We start from the raw sequence: 21,856 nt of genomic DNA, 5'->3' as shown, positions 1-21,856 counted from the left end.
CGGTTAAGGTGCTATAACATGATGATATAGAAGACGCACTGTTATTATTATTATTATTTGACACCTCCAGGTAGTCTAAGGACTCATCGAGGGAGGGCACCTACTCTAGAACTCTCCCTCTCCACCACTCAACCTTCATCCACCAACCGCATCATCTACACCAACGTCATCTACTGTCCACCACCCACCGCTAGTATTTTCACAGACAATCACAAACATCCATGCCCACGGCGAGATTCGAACCTGCAGCCTTTTGGCTGGAGAGAGGATATACTAACCACTCCGCTAACAGGCTGGCTAAATAAAAAAAAAAATCATTGGCTGCAACATTGCCATCCGTTACCCTGGGCATAATCCTCCACAATCCCAATTTTCCTGTCAATTATGTTTAGGTTTAATGGAGCTGAACCACTATTGCTTCGTCTCTAACGACAAGAGTAGATTGTTGATATTGTGGAAATTGTGGATTACTCGAATTCTTTTCTTTTATTGGTTAGTGTCTTCAACTAGAATAACCGTGGCGCGTAACAATAAAACTATTGGTAAATGCTTGTGTGAGAAAGAAATAGTGCTGAATTTATTCTTATCAGCAAGTATTCTTTCGATAATAAGAAATAGTGCTAGTTGGTTACGCAAATGTTCCATCTGTTGGCACAAGTCACCGGGATCACTTTCCCTTACTTGTAATAAAATATTCTCTTCAGTGACTTAAGATAAATAAAATATAATTATAAGACTGAGCCTAGATTGCGTTTTATGATTTCATATTTTCTCAGGGCTATTATATAAATCGATAAAACTTAGCTAAAAAACGTGCAGTTTTAATTATGTGCCTTCGCAAATAGGTTTCATTTTAATATATTTACATAATCACTAATCGCAACTAAAGCTAAAATTAGTTTTAAGAAGCCAAACTGACCCAGAGAAATGTTGTTTCACTAAGCTATTGGATGTAAGCGCAATAAATTATTATTATTTGACACCTCCATGATGTCCAAAGACTCATCAAGTGAGGGCACCTGCTCTATAACTCAATCCACTAACTGACCACAACTACACCAACGCCATCTACCGCCGACCACCACTAGTATTTCCAAAGACAATCACAAACATCCATGCCCACGGCGGGATTTGAACCCACAGTCTTTTTGGCTGGAGAGCGGATACGTTAACCACCCGGCCAGCCAGGCTGCCAATAGTTTGTTGTGTGAATTATTTCATTGTCGCTTGCAGAGAAGAGGAAAAAAATCAAATGAGACTCTTCATTTTCCCAAAGTTTCCTTACCTGATGACTAAGAAGGCTTACGTAGCTTGGTGTTGGTTTCGATGAATCCCTGTAGTTAGAAAGACTTGTGTTCGAATCAGATCCATAAGATGAAGAATCTTTATCGGGACATTTTCAATCATTTTTTTTTTCTTTTTTTTCTCACGAAAACTTGGTTTTTTCATCCCTCAAATTAGATAAAGAGGCCTCTTGAAAACACGCCTATCGACAGTAAATACTTACAGGGATAAGGAAGGCAAAGGGAAACCACGTTCTTCTATAATCACATAATCTTCCATAATCTTCTGAGAAACTTCACAGCATAAAAAAAAAAAAATTAAATGTTATTTTGCATATTTGAAGCAGAATAGTTAGCTATACTTCGAATATTTATTGATTAATAATAAGTAAGCACTTTTCTTCTTTTTTTAAAAAATTATTTTCCGTTTAAAATGAAAAGAACAAGTAATCTCACAATTATTTTTGATTAATAATTAGTTTACCTCGAGTTGCTATGCAACGGTATTTAATAACGTTGCATAGCAACCGAATGTCATGTTGTATTAGTGGCGCCGGTCGCTAATTGAAATTGAGAATGATGATGATTACGTTGCAAAATGTCGATAAAAATAAGATGTTTTATTTATAATAGCCCTGGCGAGAGCACTGTTCTGAAGTCCCGACGTAGAAGCTCAATTGTTGTGATTCCTCCAATGCAGATCTGTCCAGGAGATCTCTTGGTATACAGTAAAGTGCTTACTCATAGAAGCACCCTTCTAGGTATGGAAGACCTTGATGTTGTCAGCTACTATTTAACATTATGAATTAACCATTATTAATTATTTATAAAATAACTGCATGAAAATTCAAAAATGTTATTACTTTCAGATATAGACGGCTCAACTCAGTGCCTGGCTGTGGCAGAAGGTGAGTACTTTTGTTTAACATTCAAGTTACACGATAAAGATAGTATTATGCAGGGCCGCACAGGCGCACGAGGCTCCAACTGAGAGTCTCCGAAAAATTAAGGGGCCTCAAAGAATGAGGGAGAGGCCTCGGAGCACTCTAGTTCCTCGGGCCTATATACATGTATATACAATATTAATCTATCTAACTGATGGTAATTACCAAAAAGCTACTTTTCTGGTCAGTAATTCCATATGAAAGAGGCAGAAACCTTAGCTTATGGCTTAATAAACCAGAATATAAACCAGAAAAGAAATCCTGAGGATCCTGAGCATTATTATAACCTTAGCGCAATTGAAGAAAATACGTGAGAAATATTGTAAATTGATCGAAAAAAAAAAATACCAGTAATGACAGAGAATGAAAGATGGGGTCAAAACTGAGGGAAAAGTTTATCATAATTTTCTAAAATATTTGTTAAATTGAATTGAATAAAAAGATCGGATGCATCCCTTGCAGAAAGACATCTTCACAACACGCATCGGATAATCGAGAAAAAAAGTCCGCCAATGCGAGCCAATTTATCACTGTTATGAAACAATTATCGAAAGTAATGGGGTCTAAAAAAATAAAGAATAATATTTACATCGACGTTGTCGCCAATGACTTGAATGCTGCTCACTGTCGATTTGATAGGACTTCCAGTTTAACGACTGTAAAGCTATAAAGGATATTTGAGATGTAAGTTAAAAACTGCAAACAAATACTCACACTATAAAGAAGCATTGAAAAAACATGCCAGTAAACAAAACTTACTAGCAAACACGATTGAACATGCATTTTTAATCAGCGGAGGCTAAAACAGTGCCGTGTGAATGCGAATATTAACAACGAATGTTTTTTTTTCTTTTATATTGGTTCCTATTTTCTCCATTGATAGTTCTAGCGATGCTATCTAGTTATCCGTTACTGATTTCTGTAATGATTATTTTACGTTCGTTATTATGATCGTTATTACTGTAGCTATTATTCTAGATAATAATAATAATTATTATTATTATCATTAAATAGATGCAGTTTTATCCTTTTCCTTCACGTGAGCTCTGCTATTTTATATTTGCTAGACAAATTATTAAATTTAGCTTAAACCTTCAATTTTTATCAGATTTGTTCTTTCTGGCTTTTTTCAGTTATTAACTCGTAAAATTTTCGTTAAAAATTATTTTTTTTTTAAGTTGCATGTCACTATCAGAAACCGTAAAATTCACTCACTCTCCTTATTCGCTGTTTGACCTGTCGTGTTCACTCAGATATCGATCAAAAAAAAAAAAAAAGGATGTCCTTGTGCCTGCAGGTGCTTTGGAAGTCGTAAGGTAATTAATACTAGATCCCGATCTTTTTTTCTTCTCCACTCTTCTTTTTGATGTTAGTGTTTGGTAAAATCGCATCATTAAAAGTTTTGTGGGTAATGACTAGAAGCTAGTTGGGCCTAACTGTCCTTGGTGGTTACTAGTTGGATAAATTAGTTTCTCTTGATATAAGACCGATGAGCAAAAAGGAAAACGAAATAAGAGGACAGTAACAATATTCTAGAAAATTAGAAAGAGAAAAGAGATAAAAGGATGACTGAAGAGAATAACAGCCATTTATAACGCACTCACTTGTTCTCAAAGTCAACTCTGGAGCGATGTGCAGAATGGCAGATTTTGTCAACTGCTGAGTGACAAATTAAGTAGCTGTAAATTAGTGCACTCTCTTATGGTATCATCTAATGTAAACAATAAATGTTTTCAAAATGTTTGATCCGTAAATAAACTGATTTGTTAGAATTTTGTCACTTTGGGGCTTCGTTTTCATTTCAATGAAACACTCAAAGTTCCATTAAATATTGTTACCGCCTTATATATGTTTATTTTTTATCATATTTTTTCGCCTCTCTTAATAATGGTAATTTGTAATTTGTGAAAAAAATTCGTTTTTTTTTTTCTGAGGACCTTTTTTTTCCATCCTCGAGGTAAATTAGCACTTGAACTCGGGCAATTGGTTACATACTAATTAAATGGAAAATTGAAGGCATTTTGTTTCTCAAAAAGAAATCCAAATTTTATTGAATCAATGCAAAGCAAAGAAGACATCTTTATGGAAGTGCCAGTAACGAACACTATCTTGGAGATTTTTTTCCCATAAAGGCTATTTGAGAAATAAGTTAAAAACTGCGAACAAATACTCACACTATAAAGATGCAATGAAAAAACATGCCGTAAACAAACCTTACTAGCAAACACGATTGATCATGCATTTTTAATCAGAAAAATCTAAAATGGCAGTTCAGATAGCGAAAGCTTCTTTCCGATATATTTTTTGTGCCAGTTGACACTCCTGGCATTAAATCCATCTTTCACCTGGTGCACTATTAGAAAAAAGTACAACCCGATAGATTTCTTTCGCTCGTCTGAACTGCCATCTACATAACTACATTTTTTTCTTCTCTCACTTTTTTGGTTTTTGTTTTCACACGCATTAAAAATACTTCTATATTTCTAATAAGCTTCGTTAATTTTTAATTTCTTGTTTAAAAGCTTTCGTACCTGATGGATCTACCGAGAATGGTAGCATTAGCTTCCCTTTTCTAACTGCCACTTCAATAGTAGAACGTTCATTAGATGAAGGAATATCAGCAATATTGAGACCCTTTGAAATCTATAGAATTCTTGTTTCTATAGAATAAACTTTTGCATCACTTTTTCCATTTTGGGAGCGAATTTCATTGCATAACAAAGGAAGAAATCATCTGAAACGAAGTCTCTATCAAAAGGCTAAACTTATCCTGTGCCAACTTGACACGAAGAGAATTCTTTTGTCTTTAGACTATGCATGTTTTATTAGCAATGCACGTGTTGGTTTGAAAAATGCGGCAATCTAATAAAAATATAATGCGAGTCTTAATTTTGGGATAGGAAGGCCTGCAGAAAGACAAACAGAGAGGACAAAGATTGTCCATCACATCGAATGAACGACACTTGGGCAAATGACTTATCAAAATTTAATTATTTAAAATTGCAATTAAAATTAATTGAACATTTCAACCCACTGTAAGTTACTATACATATAATGAATTGCTATACTAAGTAGACACAAAGTTGAGGATAAAAATTCGGAATCTGAAGAAGTCAAATTGAACCATTGTCACACCTTAAGACTACTGCTTTTGCAATAAATAAATTGCGAAACGTTATCTGATAGGCATTGGATACATATTCTTTGCTATTTAATGCAATATATACTATTTATTAATCAAGAAAGTGTTCGATTCCTTAATCATCAAACACTATGCCTCCCTTCCTCCCTGGACAACTCTGAATAAATTGCATCGGCGCAACGTGAAGAGATGTTTATTATGAAGCGATCAGATCGAACCATCTCTAAGCACTAAGAATGACAGAATTACACATATAGAACCATTCTGACATCAAATTATTGTTATCACGAATAATATTTGCGGCATATTTTGTAATTATATTATTCGAGGATCTCCAATTTGCTAAGACTTCAGTTATTTTGCATGATATGTAGAAGTAACCTATCACCTATATCGTTTTCCTCAACATTCAAGAAACTAAAATTTTCCTTTCACTTCTGGGAACTCCGGAGCTTACTCAGTATCATGCCATTTCTTTCGAAATGACATAGGAATCATACATCGCACAGAGACATAAATTATAGTGGCCTCATAATAAACTCTTCGGGACTAGCATTAGATGTGTACAAATTCCTTCGAACCATAGAGTGGTGTTCTGCCTGTGTGTGGTCTTTCTAAAGGCTCCCTTAAAATTTTTGCATTTGAGAGCAATTAGATTGATTAATGTTCCATTATCATGTCACCGACGCCTTCTTCCTTCTGCATCCTATGTCTAGAATATTTATTCTTCACTTATTTATTGGAATTCCATTAGTAATTTTTCAATACCTTCTCATTTCAACCTTAAATACATTTTTTCCCTCCTAATTTATCTTAAATTGTTGTTGTTCTGTTGTACATTATCGCCTTCATATGCGTTGCCTAAGAGCTGCAATGTACAGCAGGGGAGAAGGATTATTTTTTTTTTCTATTAGGTCAAAAGTCATCCAAGGAATCCACATCAGACAATATAGACTAGCATGACAGTGAATATCATACACACATCTAAAAAAAGGTTATTGCATTTTTCCTTAATGCACGTGTACAAAAGACAACAAAAAATTCTTCCTTTTCTTTTACATTTGTCATTTCTTTCAATATATATATAAAGATAATTCATGTTTTGTTGTTAATGTGGTTTATGGAATGTTTTATAATAATACAATGTCTATTTTTTTACGATTTTGTTTCTTATTTAATAAATGTAATTACTAAACCAATATTTTTGCAATAGTTTATGACTTTCGAATCACGCGATTCAAGTGCTTGAAGAGATCACTCTGTAAGTAAGACATTGTTATATTTAAAACAACAAAATCTCAAGCAGCGATCTCCTTATTATTCTCCAGTGGAATGATGATAATCTAGTGAACTTCAACGCTACCAAACGCAGCTGCCTTCTTTCTCGCAAGGAAGATTCCACTTCATCCCTCCCCCGTTTCTTTCTATAATATTCATATCCTCATCTGGATTAGACTTTTTCTTCTTGAACTAACTTACACCTCTAGTCTTCCTGGCAACAAACACATGATATGTTTCTCGCCCATAATTCCTACCACTATATAAATCACAAATATCGAAAATCTTCTTTAGAACGCTTGCTACTATCCAGAAGAAGGCAACACGCTTAACAGATCACCCTTCACTCACTTTTTTTTAACCAGTTTCTCATATACGCTCTGTTATGCCTTTACCTTAGGTATTCTGATGAGTGCTGCTCCACCGCACTGCCACTACTTATTACTCCACTCTCAACTAAACTTGTAAAAACTGGCACCTGCTGGTCACGGTTCATACACAGTTTGTTTTTTCAAATTTATCTAACCACTTTTTTTTACCGTCCACTTTTATTTCATCTATCTCTGTTCTTTAAACCAGCCTTTTCCATGTCGTTTTACTCCAAGAACTACGACATCTAAGTGGTCAAGAAACAAATCAGCAGATTCCTCCTATCTCCTTGTTTCCCCACTCACAGACACAGGCACTCCTATGTTATAGTTTTGTGACCTCTCGTATGGGGGGGGGGGGTTGATATTAAAAAAATGTAAATTATCAAGCTCACATCTGGTTTGCGTATTAAATGAATTTGCTTCAAGAAAGCCACACCGAGGATCACAAACGATTTTATTTCCCTGTGTCTGGTTTAGAGGAAGCTGAAGTTATCAACATGAATAAAAGTCAAGATAGGTTGCATCAACAATAAGAACTGGCAGAAGTATTTGAGAAGTGCCACGTCGGCATAACTGATGTTACAGAAACAAATGAAACAAAATTAAAAAATATAAAGTCCAGAGTCTTCAAAATAACAACTACGACATTTCCTAATTTCCTCTTTAGGCAATGATGATTAGGGAAAGAATGGAATAACTACAGTTTGCAATACTAAACATGACGATAACCTTCTTGAATGGCAGGCAATATCGAGTAAAGTGATGTGGCCAAACATCAGAATAAGGAATTGGACAATGAGATTTATTTATGTGCACTTCTTGTGACTGTGGTCCCACAGGCACAGAATGGAGTGCTTCGTTTCCGCTAAGGAAGAAGTAGAGGAGTTTTTCGACTCAATGAAGAAGGCGGCTGACACACAAAAGAAAAAGAAATGAAAAGGTTTGTTCTTGATGGAGATCTAAATAGTAGATTAGGACAAACGTTTTCTTTTTCTTTGTATGCTTTGGAAAATGGAAAGAAATGCTTTTGAAAATTGGATAAAAGATCAAAACTAATAATAATGTTTAGTACTACCTGCTGGATTTCTGTTAAGAACATGAACTAATATCATTTTCGAACATAAAGATGTGCACAAATTCACATGACGAGAACACACAAAATATAAAAAATAAGACTGTGTTGTTGGTAGCGATATATTTGTGGTTCAGGACACAAGAGTATACAGGTTATTTTGGAATAAGGAGTAATCACTACTTAGATTTGGGCAAGATATAAATGAATTTGATGTTGAAAAGAAAAATATGCACAATTTTTTTTTTAAATCAAAGCTATTGGCTCAAATACACACACACACACACACACACACACACACACACACACACACACACACACACACACACACACACACACACACACACACACACACACACACACACACACACACACACAAATAAATATTATTCAAATAAATAAAAGTTTGAAAACAATAATAAAACTTTGGAGACTTAGAAGATTTTAAAGAAAACATTCTGCTAGGATACAAAAATAAAACTCCATGTCACGTGAACTCGGGGAGTTAAAAGAGACAGTCATGGAAAGGAAGAAAGCGTATCGAAAGTTCCTAGCAAGTAAGCCAGCATGTGCTCTGAAAGGATACCAAAAAAATGTAAGAAAGTGAAGCAATGTGGAAAAGTATCTCAAAGTGGGGAAAGTTTGATAACAACAATAATAATAATAATATAGAGATAAATATCAGAAAGGTGGCAAAATGTTCTGGTGGTTAGTGAAAAAGATTAGAATTGGGGAAAAAGAATGCTGTAAAAGGAATCAGAGATGATTAAAGGTGATATAAAAAAGATAGGAAGATTATTATTATTATTATTATTCCTGACACCTCCAAGGAGTCCGAAGACTCATAGCGGGAGGATACCTACAACTGTCTCAACCACTACATCGAACTTCTACTACGAATCACAGATATTTTAGATAACTGACGTAATTACTTTTAAAGACTGCTAAATGAAAAAAAATGTGACAGGACGATGGTAGAAAATATTCGAGTGAAGGCTATCAAGAGAACACGTCAGTACTTGAGGCAGAAAAAGTCATTAAAAAACCTGGAATGTGAAAAGGCAGATCGAGTAGATGATATTCTACAAGAAATGCTCATATATGGAGATATAAAATTTTATAGCGGCTGCACTACATTTCGGAAGGCCTAATCAGACGATCAAATTTCGGATGGTTGGAGTATAGGTTCCCATATATAAAAAGGGAAATAAAATAATAGGAGAATTACAAAGAAATGTTCCTACCTTTCTGGCCGCATATCAAGATCAGATTTTCACTTTAGGACAAATAATTGAGAAATCATGAGATTTTCTTATGTGACTTCCTATCCACAAAAGGTTGTAAAACTATAGTACATTAGGGCGAGATAAGGAATTTTTTTTTTTTTTTTTTTTAAATTTTTACATAACTGGAGACCCTACTCTAGCGATCGAACATAGAACTCTTTCAAATTGCTTCTAGCCTCCAGCAATCGGTAAAGTGGTCCACATTGGGCGATGAAATTCACTCACACCTAAAGACAATTACATGCATTTATGTCTACGGCAGGATTCTATCCCGCATCCTGTTGATCTGAGAGCAGGTGCATTAACCACGCGGCCAGCTAGGCCGACAATAATAATTTAACAAGGAACTGTATTCAAGCTTTGAAGATTTGAAAAAAAGCATATGACAAAATGCCAAGAGAAAAGCAGTTCAAAACGCTACAGCTATATGTAAATGAGACATTATATTGAGCGATACATAATCTATATTTAAGTTGTAAATAAGCCTTTAGAACTTAAGAAGATAGAAGAAAAGTTGTATTAAACCTGATATCAAAATTCCATATGTTAAGTATTATTTTTATTATTAAGTGACACCTCCAAAGAATCCAAGCACTCACGCGGCAGGGTAAACACCACGGTCTATACCGCTTAATCTTCCATCTACACACAACACCACTATCGACCATCAACACATTACACTACTACTCTCGGTTCTTTACTTTAAATTATGTTATATTCTTAAATCAATCCAGTACAAGTCTGCAGGATTCCTTGACTAATTCGAATACCTCCTGTAATAAAATTGGCATGAAAATCAGCAAATGAAAATGCAAAGACTGTGAAAATCGGCATGAACACTGAAAACATCTCCATCTTGAATCCTGAACCTACAGAACAAATAAACATTTTAGCTATTTAGGTAGAATTTTTAGTGACGATGGTATGTTAAATATCAAAATAGACGACAGAGTAAGTAAAACTGATATGGCTGTGAGCCACTGAATAAATTTTTATGGAATAAGGAGATAAATAAGTGAAAAACTAAGCCAGCTGTATACAAGGCAGAGTTGAAACCATTAGCTAATGGATTTGAGAGTTGGGTTAGGGGAAAAAAACAGTTGATTGAAGACTACAGAGCACTGACATTGGAGTTCTGAAAAATATTAAGAGGTGGGGTGTACAGATGGTATTAATGCCAGAAAAGAACTTATTAGAAAAGAAAAGATATTATATTAGAAAAGAACTTGACATTGTTAGCACTCAGGTATGGGTGAGCAGAACCAACTGTAGATAATATGGCCACTTAAACAAAACGGGAGTGAATAGATTAACAAAACAAGCGTTTGATGTCAGGATGGAAGGAAAAAGGTTCATAGGAAGCCCAAGTTCTAGGGGATTGATGCAGTTAAACGTGCATTAGAAGTTCGAAACGTAAGATCTGATAATATTAGAGCCCTTACAGATAAGATAGTAATAATGTACTATCATGTACTACATGAATTGTAGTGGAGATCATAGAATATTACAGGTTGAACAGCCTTTCCTGCATTGTGATCTACATATAAATGTTTATGTAGTCATATTTCTAATTCAAAAGACAGATTCAAAAGAGCTGAATTCGTTTTAGTAAGTAGCAGAATAACACAGTGCAATAAAACAGCAGTTAACTTTTATATCTTCATCTACATACTCATCCAAGAATAAACTGTAACTGTTCTCAGTGATTTATGCATTTTTTTTTTAGATTCTACCAGAAAAGGAAAAAATACTTGGTCCATTCTTCGGCTGGTAAGTATATGAATAAATTATGAACAACATACCTAATTTTGATTGTTTTCTAATTTATATTTTACGAAGACACATATTACGTAAATCTTGCTCCATATAAATAAGTTGTGCTTGATTCACAAAGTATTCTAGGAAGGATTAATTATCAGAAAATATTTCCACGATAAGCGATTTTTTCTTTATATTTGATGACAACGCTCTCGTGCTTATAAGCTTATAAATATGTCACCTTCACGCTTTGATTATGAAGTAAACTCAGCAAGAAACCACTTTATTGGCATTTCCAGTGCGACTTGCTTCACACTAAATCGTATGATCAAATACTTTTAGAATATATGCAACCTGTCAAGGAGTGTGTTAAGTGCTAAGAGGGGAATGTGCGGTTGTTTCTTGAAGGGGAACCTGATTGAAGCAGTTTTTTTGGAAATGTTGAATCATTCACAAGCGTTTGCCTTCAAGCACATGCACTTCGAAAATGGTTCACCTGGATCAAAATTAAGAGTTCTGAGAAATTAGTTCTTAGTTCCATAATACTCATAATGTGGTAAAAACTTCTTTGGTGATAGGCTCGAATAATTTTTAACGTCATGTTTGCAAAATTTATTCTGAATGCTGGATAAATTCTTCTGAATTGTTCGCCCTATAACAGCTAGTCTATGCCAAAATTATATAAACTATTTGACATCACTGCCTTCTGCTATATAAGAAATCCAAGTTTGGGTTTGGAAATATACATCGCCATAAATAACATACATACGTAGATAATAATCTAGCAGGTTGTGGATATAAACTCAATCACAGTGATTATGGGGCATTAGAAGATTTATATTTATAATTTTCATTGACACATTATGATATCCAGAGACCTGTATAAATAGTCCGGACTGCTGCATTATATCTATGTTAATTTTGTAGTCAAAAATGAGTTTTGCAAATTTATAGAATTTGCAAAATTCTATAATATGATGTTTACATTTACACACAGGTTCTGGAGCAAATTACGAGACTACTCGACAGACAGTTGCATTAGAACGAAATGAAGTTAATATCTAGTATATTTTCATTTCTGAATAAATTAGATTAATACACTATTCTTGCTTAGAGAAAAGTTTTTCTAGGGTAAAATAAATATATCATAGAGTAGGGAAAATAATATTCCTTATCACAAGAAAAATATCGTCCCTTGTGATGCAAACATAATTTCATCAAAACTACCAGTTCCAAAATAAGCATAGGTCAACACTTTATTGTTTATGAAAAAACTCGTATGCCTTTTAACAATGTTGGCTGAGAAGGAAAATGACAACTATTTTCTTTTATATAAAGAACATTCTGTACTAAACTAGAAAGAGATACAATAGTTGACGCGGATTCAGTTTTCTTTCTGAGCACATCGTGTTTGTTTTGCTTTGAGTAGCCTAGTGGTAACTTCATGACGCCTGCAGAAGAAACACCATTAATAGGATTCTATTTTAGTTTCCGAACAGAGGAACTTTCTCTCTCTCTCTCTCTCTCTCTCTGTGTGTGTGTGTGTGGTGTTAGTTTGTAATCCCTCAACTCAGCAACATGGGTGGTAGAATATACTGAAGTACATAAAAAATCCAAGTTTGGGTTTGGAAATATACATCGCCATACATAACATACATACGTAGATAATAATCTAGCAGGTTGTGGATATAAAAGTGATTATGAGGCATTAGAAGATTTATATTTATAATTTTCATTGACACATTATGATATCCAGAGACCTGTATAAATAGTCCGGACTGCTGCATTATATCTATGTTAATTTTGTAGTCAAAAATGAATTTTGCAAATTTATAGAATTTGTAGAAACGTTTATTTTGTGCAGAATTTGTGAATAATCCTTATAAAAAATATATTTTAAAAAAAAGTTTTTTTTTTTTTTCATCAGCATAGTAAACTAAGTTGTAATAAGATCTGAATGCAAAATCATTCGCGAAGTTTCTACTCCTTTGGAGAATAAAAGGTGTTAGAGGATTATTTATTTATTTTTTATTAAAGGCTTTAGTATGATTCTGTAAACTAATTCGCATAATAATTTCGAAACAAGCCATTATATACAAACCATTTATATTATATAAAAAATGAGTCATTTTTATTAGCTCAAGTGTAATATTATGAATTATTTGATCAAAAACGAGATTTAATCTCAAAAAGTATTTTATTTCCTTACCTTCGAAAACGAACGCTCTTTCGTTCTGTTAAGGAGAAATTGTTTACACTGTGAAAGTACACAAGAGTGAACAGAACAGAGAAAATATTGCATAATTTTCTTAGTAGATAGCTATCTACTAAGGAAATTATGGCATATCGTTTGATGTCTTCACAAACGGAGAGAAAATGAAAAATATTTCTATGTTTGTTCAGAAAATCGATTAAGAATTGAATGAAAATAAATATTGGCTGCAGTGGACTTTTAAATACTGCGATTTGTGATCATCTGTGGCCCTAACAACAGATATGATTACACTTGATCTGAAGTGCTAACAACAACAAACAATAATTAACAGCCACGTGCGCCTCATGGTGGTAGAAAATGAAACATCATCCTCGAAACTAACTAAATAAAATAAAATAAAAATTTTTAGGCATTAAATGAGGAAAAAGAAATTTATTTTTTTTAACCAAATACTCTTTGACTAACAAATCATGATTTTTGTCCCCATATGCAAAAATATAATAATAATAAGTGAAATCTATACAACTATATTTTAATGAGTACCAAATTCGTTCTTTGATATGAAAGATACAATCTGATTACATAATGAATCGCACCTTATGCAAATATGAATATATACGTAGTAATATGTAAAATGTTCAATGTAAAAGTGTTCTGAATCTACCGACTGTCCATCCATATGTGTGTTCAGTTTGACAGGGCGAGCCGAAGCAAGTCAGAATCCTTGTGTGGTCTAGAGGAAGTCCTGAGTAGTCTTCAGCCGTCGGAATTCGTAGATGAACAGCTGTCCAAGTACAAAGTAAGTACAGTTCTGTATGTGATTTGGTTAAAATTACCATAATTCTAAAAGTTGCATCCAGGGAATTAGTTATTTATTTTGAAGGAGGAAAAAGTGTTTGCCTTAGGAATCAAATCCATCCAACATCGTTGTGTTTTTCAATTTTTGTGATGACGTAGTAAAATGTTTTTTTTTTTTTAAATCTTATCGCTAAAAATTCGGTTCAGAAAATTATTTGCGCAGTATCTTAAACATTAGTAGAGGAAAAGTGTTCAGACTTTTTTTTCCTTCAAATAATCGGGATTCTAATTAAAGTCTGTTTATAAATGAGATGTGTGCATACTTTTATGTGCACTTCCATACAGTTTCTGAAAAGTTTCATTCTCTTCTCGTCAGTGAAACACTCCCCATCTGACAACAAACTTGTTTGTCTTTGCTTGCTCAAAAAAAAAAAAAAAAACCTGCAAAAAATACTTTGTTGTTAAGTTGAAACTTCAACTTATGTTAATGTTCACCGTTACGTTCTGCTCTTGTTTTATGAATAATTAGTTGCTATTTCAATATCTTTAATTAACAATTCCACCCTTATCGATTTACTCCACTTCCTAGCTCTGCTACTTTCCTCAAACGCTATGAACAGCAGCAATCCATCACCACCTATTTTAAATGCAGTTTCGAACTTGGCAGTGCTATCTTATAGCATGTGTCAACATCAACGCTCAGATTGCCATCGGCTCAAATCCAGAGGTTGTAAATGTTTTGGTTATAAAACTACGTCTAGCATATCTTTTCTGAGCTTGATACACCAATCTTGTTGAAAAAATCAGTTCAAGCTTATATTATCAATAGGAAACAACCTCTCATGTAGATTGCAGTAGTTCTAAGTATATACTTATACTAAGTATATACTGTCTAAGTTTACATTCTAAATACGCATTGACATTCTAATGTTAAGGTGTGCACTTGTGGTATACACTATGGTCAATCGGGTGTTGTAGACTATGCTTTAGATCAGGAGGTCAGCAACCGGCGGCCCATAAAAGGTTGCTAATACTTACATGGCATGTGGCTCGTATGTTGAATTATTTAAATAATACATTTTATAATATGAATAATAAATCAAAAATAATTTTATCGCTGTGCAACTTGGCTGAAGTCAACCGCGTTTTCTGTGTTTTTTTAAGATTGATATAATAAAAATTGATAATTAAGCATTTTTTTCACTCGCTATTTTCGCTTAAACAAACGCGTGCGGCCCGATTATTAAAAATAAAAGTTTAATGTGGCCCGCGAGTTTGAAAACGTTGTCGACCCCTGCTTTAGATGAATCAGTTAGAAAACAAAATACATCATGCACCATCAGATGGAGTTTAGAAGAGAAAGACTGTTTATAGAATGTGCAGCTGCCTTCAGAAATCAGCTCTGTCTGAATAAATGTGGATGCATAAGACTTCCCAAACTAATCTTTATTCGACGAGTTTCACTTATTTTGTGTTGCCTTCGTGTATGTTACAAGTTTTATATTGTACTCCCTGAAGATGTCCCTCGGTGACTAAGAACACAAAATATTGGAAGAATTAAGTAGGATTTTTTAATAATTTCCCAGTGATATATATAGAACGTATATAGCACATGCTTCATACAATACAACGTTTACATTTTTCATATTGAGTTGCATTACTTCCGAGTCTTTCTTGACATTTCTTGATACATGCTACCTTCATTCACTTGTACAGGTTGGCCAATGCAAGTCAATGGAAAATGCCGTAGAAAATGGCCCGTCTTTGTGAAGCAACTGCATAAGTTTTTTAACATCACCAGATTTTTTATTAGTTACGAAAAACGACACCACTTAAATGCTTCCTATTTTGGGTTTCACAAAGACGAGTTCTTTCTACGGAATGTGTCATGACTTACGGGCTACCGCTGTAGAATTCCCATCTCTGCTGATTAACCACATCTTATAGAATAGAAGTTTAGCGGAAAATATTAAGGCCTAAGGAAATAATATAAGGTTACCCAAAACAAGATGTTTAATACAGGAGGAAGGTACAAATGGAGCGTTCTCTGACATCAGTACTAACAATTGTGGATTGTTAGTACTGATATATATATATATATATATATATATATATATATATATATATTCCAGTATGCTGTCTTTTTAGAAGTTTTCAATCCTAATCACTAATGTACTATTAATTATCTGTAAAAAAAAAAAAAATATTTTTTTAGTGTCGATTACTTGGGGGGGGGGGGAGAGAATGAATGATTTCAAAGAAAATTTAATTTCGAAAAGTTTGTTGAATGGTAATGAATTTTCATCATTAATTCCGTCATACTTATTTTTAATACCACATAGCAACTTGTTTATCGAACGTATAATCAAATAATAGCGTTCTTCGACCTGCATTTCGAAACATAAGCTTCTTTAGTTCAAAGGGTTTTAGGTTACCTATATACCATTTTGAAAGCTGAGAGGTTATTTAGTTTTTTATTTTCTTAGCCTCTCTCTCTTAATTGTTTACATTCAAAGTACTTAATGGAAAAACAGGATTTCGTAATAGACTGCGAGCGTTCTAGAAGCTCAGATTTATTATAAGAGCGCATGAATGTCCATTTATTTTTAAAAAAGTAGGTTAGTCTTTGCTCTAACAACGTCATAGAAATCAAATTTTATCATCAGTTTGATATACTGATATAGTGCACATTAATCTTATACGTCCCTGCACTAATTTAATGGTTAAACCGTTTGTGCAACTCACCACATTATCCGCGGACTGGCAAATCATTAAGGTCAAACCGGTCTTCTTTCCCTTCACTGTTATGAAATTTGAAGGGGGGGGGGGGGTAGGTGAGGGGGTTAATAATGTTTATGCTAATATACTTTATGTAAAAGTGTATATGAAAGGCTTCATACTAGATGAATTTCATTGAGATAAAGTTTCATTTAGGTACATTTGAAAATTGATCATTTATCAGCACTCGAAAGAAAATATCACATTAAGTTCTAGGCACAAAATTTATTCTGGTTTTTGCACTATAAACAACAACAACAACAAAAAAGTTTCTGTTATAACGCTACTATTTTTCGACTTTGAAAAAATACGCGAGATTTCTATAACATTTTAATTAAAAATGCCTCGTAGAGAATATATTTCTGTATTAAATTCAGAATAAAAATTCCTGGAAAAAAAAAAAAAACTGGTCTTTTGCTAGTAAGGCTTATTAGCTGAATCAAAATAAAGATGTGTATAAAATGCAACTACAGCGCCCCAACAAAGAAAAAATTAAATCACTACTTCCACATCGATATGTGTCAGAGCTATTTATTCGAAGGGAATGTCTAACAAACGTAGCACTGAAAAAATACCTATTTTTATTTTATACGCACTTTTGTGCCTTTGTTAAGGTTGCTTCTAAGAGAGTAAAAAAAAATTTAAAGAATTTTTCTAAAGACGTACTTTTGTTACTTTAAGTAATATAAAATTATAATTCAGCGTACAGCCATAGCGTATAACCGTACAGCGTATAACCATAACTTCTAGATTATTATCATAGACACCAATCAACGGTATCGTTGACGCTTACTAAGAGTACAAAAAAAAAAATAAAATAATAAAATAAAAAAACGAGAGAGAGCTTAATAATAACAGACTTGCGTGCATGTGTTACCTTTATTTAGTGTGCATTAATTTTCTATATAGGGAATGCAGTGGACAGAGTTTGTCATGTTAATCCAAGACCGCCAGCGTCTTCAAGGTTGTGGTCAACAAAGCAAAGACGAGGACCAATGCCAGCCTTCTCTTTCGACTTGGAGGAGGACTTTATCAGACGAATCCCCTCCTAATAAACCCAGCGAGGTTACTAGTGCAGAAATCCATGCGACCAAGAACAATCCATCCTTCAATGACCAACCTTTGGCTTCCAATGTCATCGCTGACAGCGAGAGACAACGACACCTGTCGGACACTAGTGAATTAGCAAATGGGTGTAAAATGGCGAATGATGATCCTACACAATCAATAGAACGACAGTCTTCTCGAGAAGAAACTCATGGCGGTCAGCTCCATCAGACGCTGGATGAGATTGAGAATCAGATCAACACCTGGTGGAATCAGACGATATCAAAAAACGAGATTAAAAGACGAGAGGCCTTATGGGATTTGTTCCAAAGTGAATGCATGTTTCTCTATGACCATCTTATGGTGTTGAAAAACGTAAGTTTGTGTTTCATTATTGTAATCATTCATGGTATATTTGATTTTCTCCTAACAAATAAAATAAAATAAATCAGCTAATGCCTTTTATTCCCTTATAAGGAGTAGAATAGATCTTTTTTTTAACCCTATCTAGCTTTTGGAAATTGAGTAAGCAATTCAATCTCCACCAGTATCCGATCAGAGATAGCAGGCTCAAGACTATCACTAATTATAAGCGGCGACTGATGAAGAAACTGGCAAACAAGTATTGGCATCTCTTGGTACCTAACTCTAATAGGATATGTTCTTGTCTGAAATAATGTGGGTTCTACGGTCGATTTCCTGGAGTTTACTGGACGAAAAAACCGAGTTTTCGGGGGCCAAGCGGGTCTTTTAAACCTGCTTGACCTTACCAGAGATTAATCGGGAACCCGTCGAAGAAAGGCTTAGAAAAAGTTCCTCCAGTCGCCGACTAGACTTGAACTTAAGTCCATCTTTGGGCACCCTAGCAGAGGATGCAAGCGCCCATTTCCATTGAGCTACACAGGTCTAATTTTCTCATGTAAACGAAATATAAACCGTATATATGTTGTCTGAAATAGTGTGAGTTGTGTGAAACGAATGCTATTTCAGATAATAATACGTAGTTTAAAGTTAGTGACTACTAGATGGTGGCAATTGTCTGCCATATTATCTTCGTCAGATGCCTTTGGAATCACTGATAGCTTTATCCAATCCCCCCCCCCTTTCTGGATTAGATAATCTGGAAAACTTGCTCTAGTGATTAGATGTGGAATTTATAATAATTATCCATCTCTAGTTCTAAAGAAGCAGGTGGTCTAGTAAGGGTGGATCAATATAATCTCTTACTAGATAATATTGATTCTAGCCTGCAGCTCACTGAGCATGGCTACATGATCCAATCATAACCAGGCTGATAATACATACTGGCCACTGAATTGAAGCCTTTAAGCAGATGTGCATAATCATCACTTATGCAGTGTATATGCAAAATACATGGCCATGTGTGACACCACATCTTCTAGTCAACTATTTAAGAATGCTACAATAGTGTTGATCACAATGGGGAAAACAAAGGATCTTTTGGAGTTCTATAAAGGGCCTATTTTGGGTGCTTGCAGGCTGAAGCCACGATTTTGAAAACAGCAGAGCTGACGAGCTCTGTCTGGGAATGTTCGAGCATCCTGTACGTCATCAGCGGTGGACCTCACTGTCAACCTGGAAAATGCTGAGGGGATGTCTGAACACTAGAACTGTCCACAGAGAGTTGTGTGCTATACGTTACCATGGTAGAGCTGCTGCAAACAAGTCACACATCATCCTCCCTCCCCCCAATGCTAAATGCTGTTTGTACTGATGTCTTTCGCACTGTTCTTGATCAGTAGATGATTGAAAAAGAGTTCTGTGGAGCGACTAATCATGCTTTCAAATGTTTCATTATGATGGTCATGTTTGGATTTGGAGATTACCTGGAGTACGGTTCTGGGCAGGACTGCATCATTCCAACTGTCAAGTTTGGTGGAAGGCTCGGTAATGGTATGGGAGATGTTTCAATTGGATGAGCCTTGGTTCATTGGTGGACATGCCCAAAACCATAACTTCTACCTGGACATCTTGGACAACCTAATGCTTCCGACACTGTGGAAGTACTTCGGTAGTGACCCTTACATGTTTCAGCACAACAACGTTCAATGCCATATTGCTTTGCATGTCTGAGACTGGTTTCCTCAAAATATTGTTGAACTGTTTGGCTGGCCAGCTCAGAGTCCATCGAACATATTTAGGACGATTCGCTTCAGATAACAGCGATCGTCATCAGTATCAGCAATGGGGTTAGCTTTGCGCGAGGAATGGAAGAATATACCTGTTGCGAATGTATCAGAAATTTGTTGAAACATTGGAAGGATAATAGTTGCTGTCATTCAGGCCAGAGGTGGTCTCACTCGGTACTAGAAATGTAATTAAAACGCATTTTTGCCACAAATAACCTTTCTTGGGTGGGACCAACATAAAAAAATGGTAAAACTTTTACTTACTGTACGTTGGTCAATGTTAAATTTTCAAACGCAGCATTTTAAATTTTGTGCCTTTACCTATCCGTATTCTCTCATATTTATCATCAATTCCATACTTCTAATAAGTATCCAATACTGTCAAAATCCAACTACCAATACTGTCAAAAGCATTGGTAGTTGGATTTACTGTATCAGTAAACTTGTATTTACTGATAAAGGTATATTAAGTATATTAATTCCTAAATTGTGTACTTTTTCAATGTTCCTTAAAATAAAAATGTGATGTATAGTACTTCTACCCGTTCTAAAATCAAATTACTGTCTTAATATCTTTTCTATTCCTTTTTTTAATTCTATTTATCAAAAATTAAAAAAAAAACTGCGGGCACTAACAACAGACAAATTCCCTTGCAGTTTTCACATTTAATAAGATTTTGTCTTTCTTTGGAATTATGGTTATTATTGCTTCTTTTTACTGTCTTGGTACTTTCATTCTCTATCACATTATTAAAGAAAACTTGCAGTCTATCAGCAGCGTAGATGCCTCAAGCATTTTTATGGCTATATTATCATGGTCACGTGCCTCTCTACTCTTCATCTTCACTACCTCGTTCATTATTTCATTTTTAGATATTGGTTCTAGTGTCATGTATATATCATAAATCCATACTTACACGAGGTTCTCCATTATTCTACTTCTTGTTATTCAGTTATGTTGTCTTCTATATTTAAAATCTCATCAAAGTGCTCTCTCCATTTTTCAACAATCTTATCCACTTTAGTTATCAGCACATCATTTTTATCTCTTATTGAATTTTCTTGCTACCGTCTTTCAGAGCATATTTTCCTTGGAATATACCAATTTATTAATAAATAAATTTACATATTAAAATTGCTTTATTAAAAATATTTCATCCTCACCACGAACAAACACCAATAATAAAAGTTTCCTATCTCACAGAAATAACGCGGCATGCATACAATTTATCTGTGAGCGACACTGCCCAAACGGGCAGTGTCGAAATCACTTGTAACGTGCAATGACAAGCGTAAACGAATATCGGCGAGTCTAGCTGCAATTGGCGCGATAATTCTGACACTGCGTTAGTTCGCAGTGTATTTGTTTCGTGTAACGATAATTGAAAAAATATAATTCTTTTCGTATTTTCAACAGTGACGCTCGTCATAATTCAGCCTTGTATCTATAATAAATAAATAATTATATGTTATTTTAACATATAATAAAATAAGATTTACCAAAAATATTTCACCCTCACCACGAACACGCACCAATAATAAAAGTTTCGTATCTCACAGAAATAACGCGCGCAAGCATACGATACACTGCCCAAAGGAACAGTGTCGGAATTACTTTTAACGTGCAATGAGAAGAGCAAACGAATATCTGCGAGTCTAGCTGCAATTGGCTGAATGTGATAATTCCGACACTGCGTTAGATCGCAGTGCATTTGTGTCTTAATCTAAAGCGTT

General features: G+C 34.5%; 1 protein-coding gene across 3 annotated transcripts in view; it reads left to right on the top strand.

Moving 5' to 3' along the window:
• The window catches only part of LOC150108371 (pleckstrin homology domain-containing family G member 7-like), a 289,192-nt gene that overhangs the window by 131,158 nt on the left and 136,178 nt on the right, over nt 1-21,856 (top strand). For all 3 annotated transcript variants that reach the window (XM_090390719.1, XM_090390718.1, XM_090390720.1), the window contains 5 exons: nt 1,917-2,044; nt 2,153-2,191; nt 11,103-11,146; nt 14,041-14,148; nt 17,835-18,347. In XM_090390719.1, the coding sequence (XP_090246845.1) occupies nt 1,917-2,044; nt 2,153-2,191; nt 11,103-11,146; nt 14,041-14,148; nt 17,835-18,347 (832 nt within the window). The remainder of the gene's footprint in view (nt 1-1,916; nt 2,045-2,152; nt 2,192-11,102; nt 11,147-14,040; nt 14,149-17,834; nt 18,348-21,856) is intronic.

Source organism: Typopeltis vanoorti, chromosome 3, assembly GCF_054136105.1.
Source record: "Typopeltis vanoorti isolate ZY-2024b chromosome 3, IOZ_Tvanoo_1.0, whole genome shotgun sequence".
Taxonomy (NCBI): Eukaryota; Metazoa; Arthropoda; class Arachnida; order Uropygi; family Thelyphonidae; genus Typopeltis; species Typopeltis vanoorti.
Note: the sequence above shows the minus strand (reverse complement) of the source record. Positions and strands in the feature narration are given on the sequence as shown.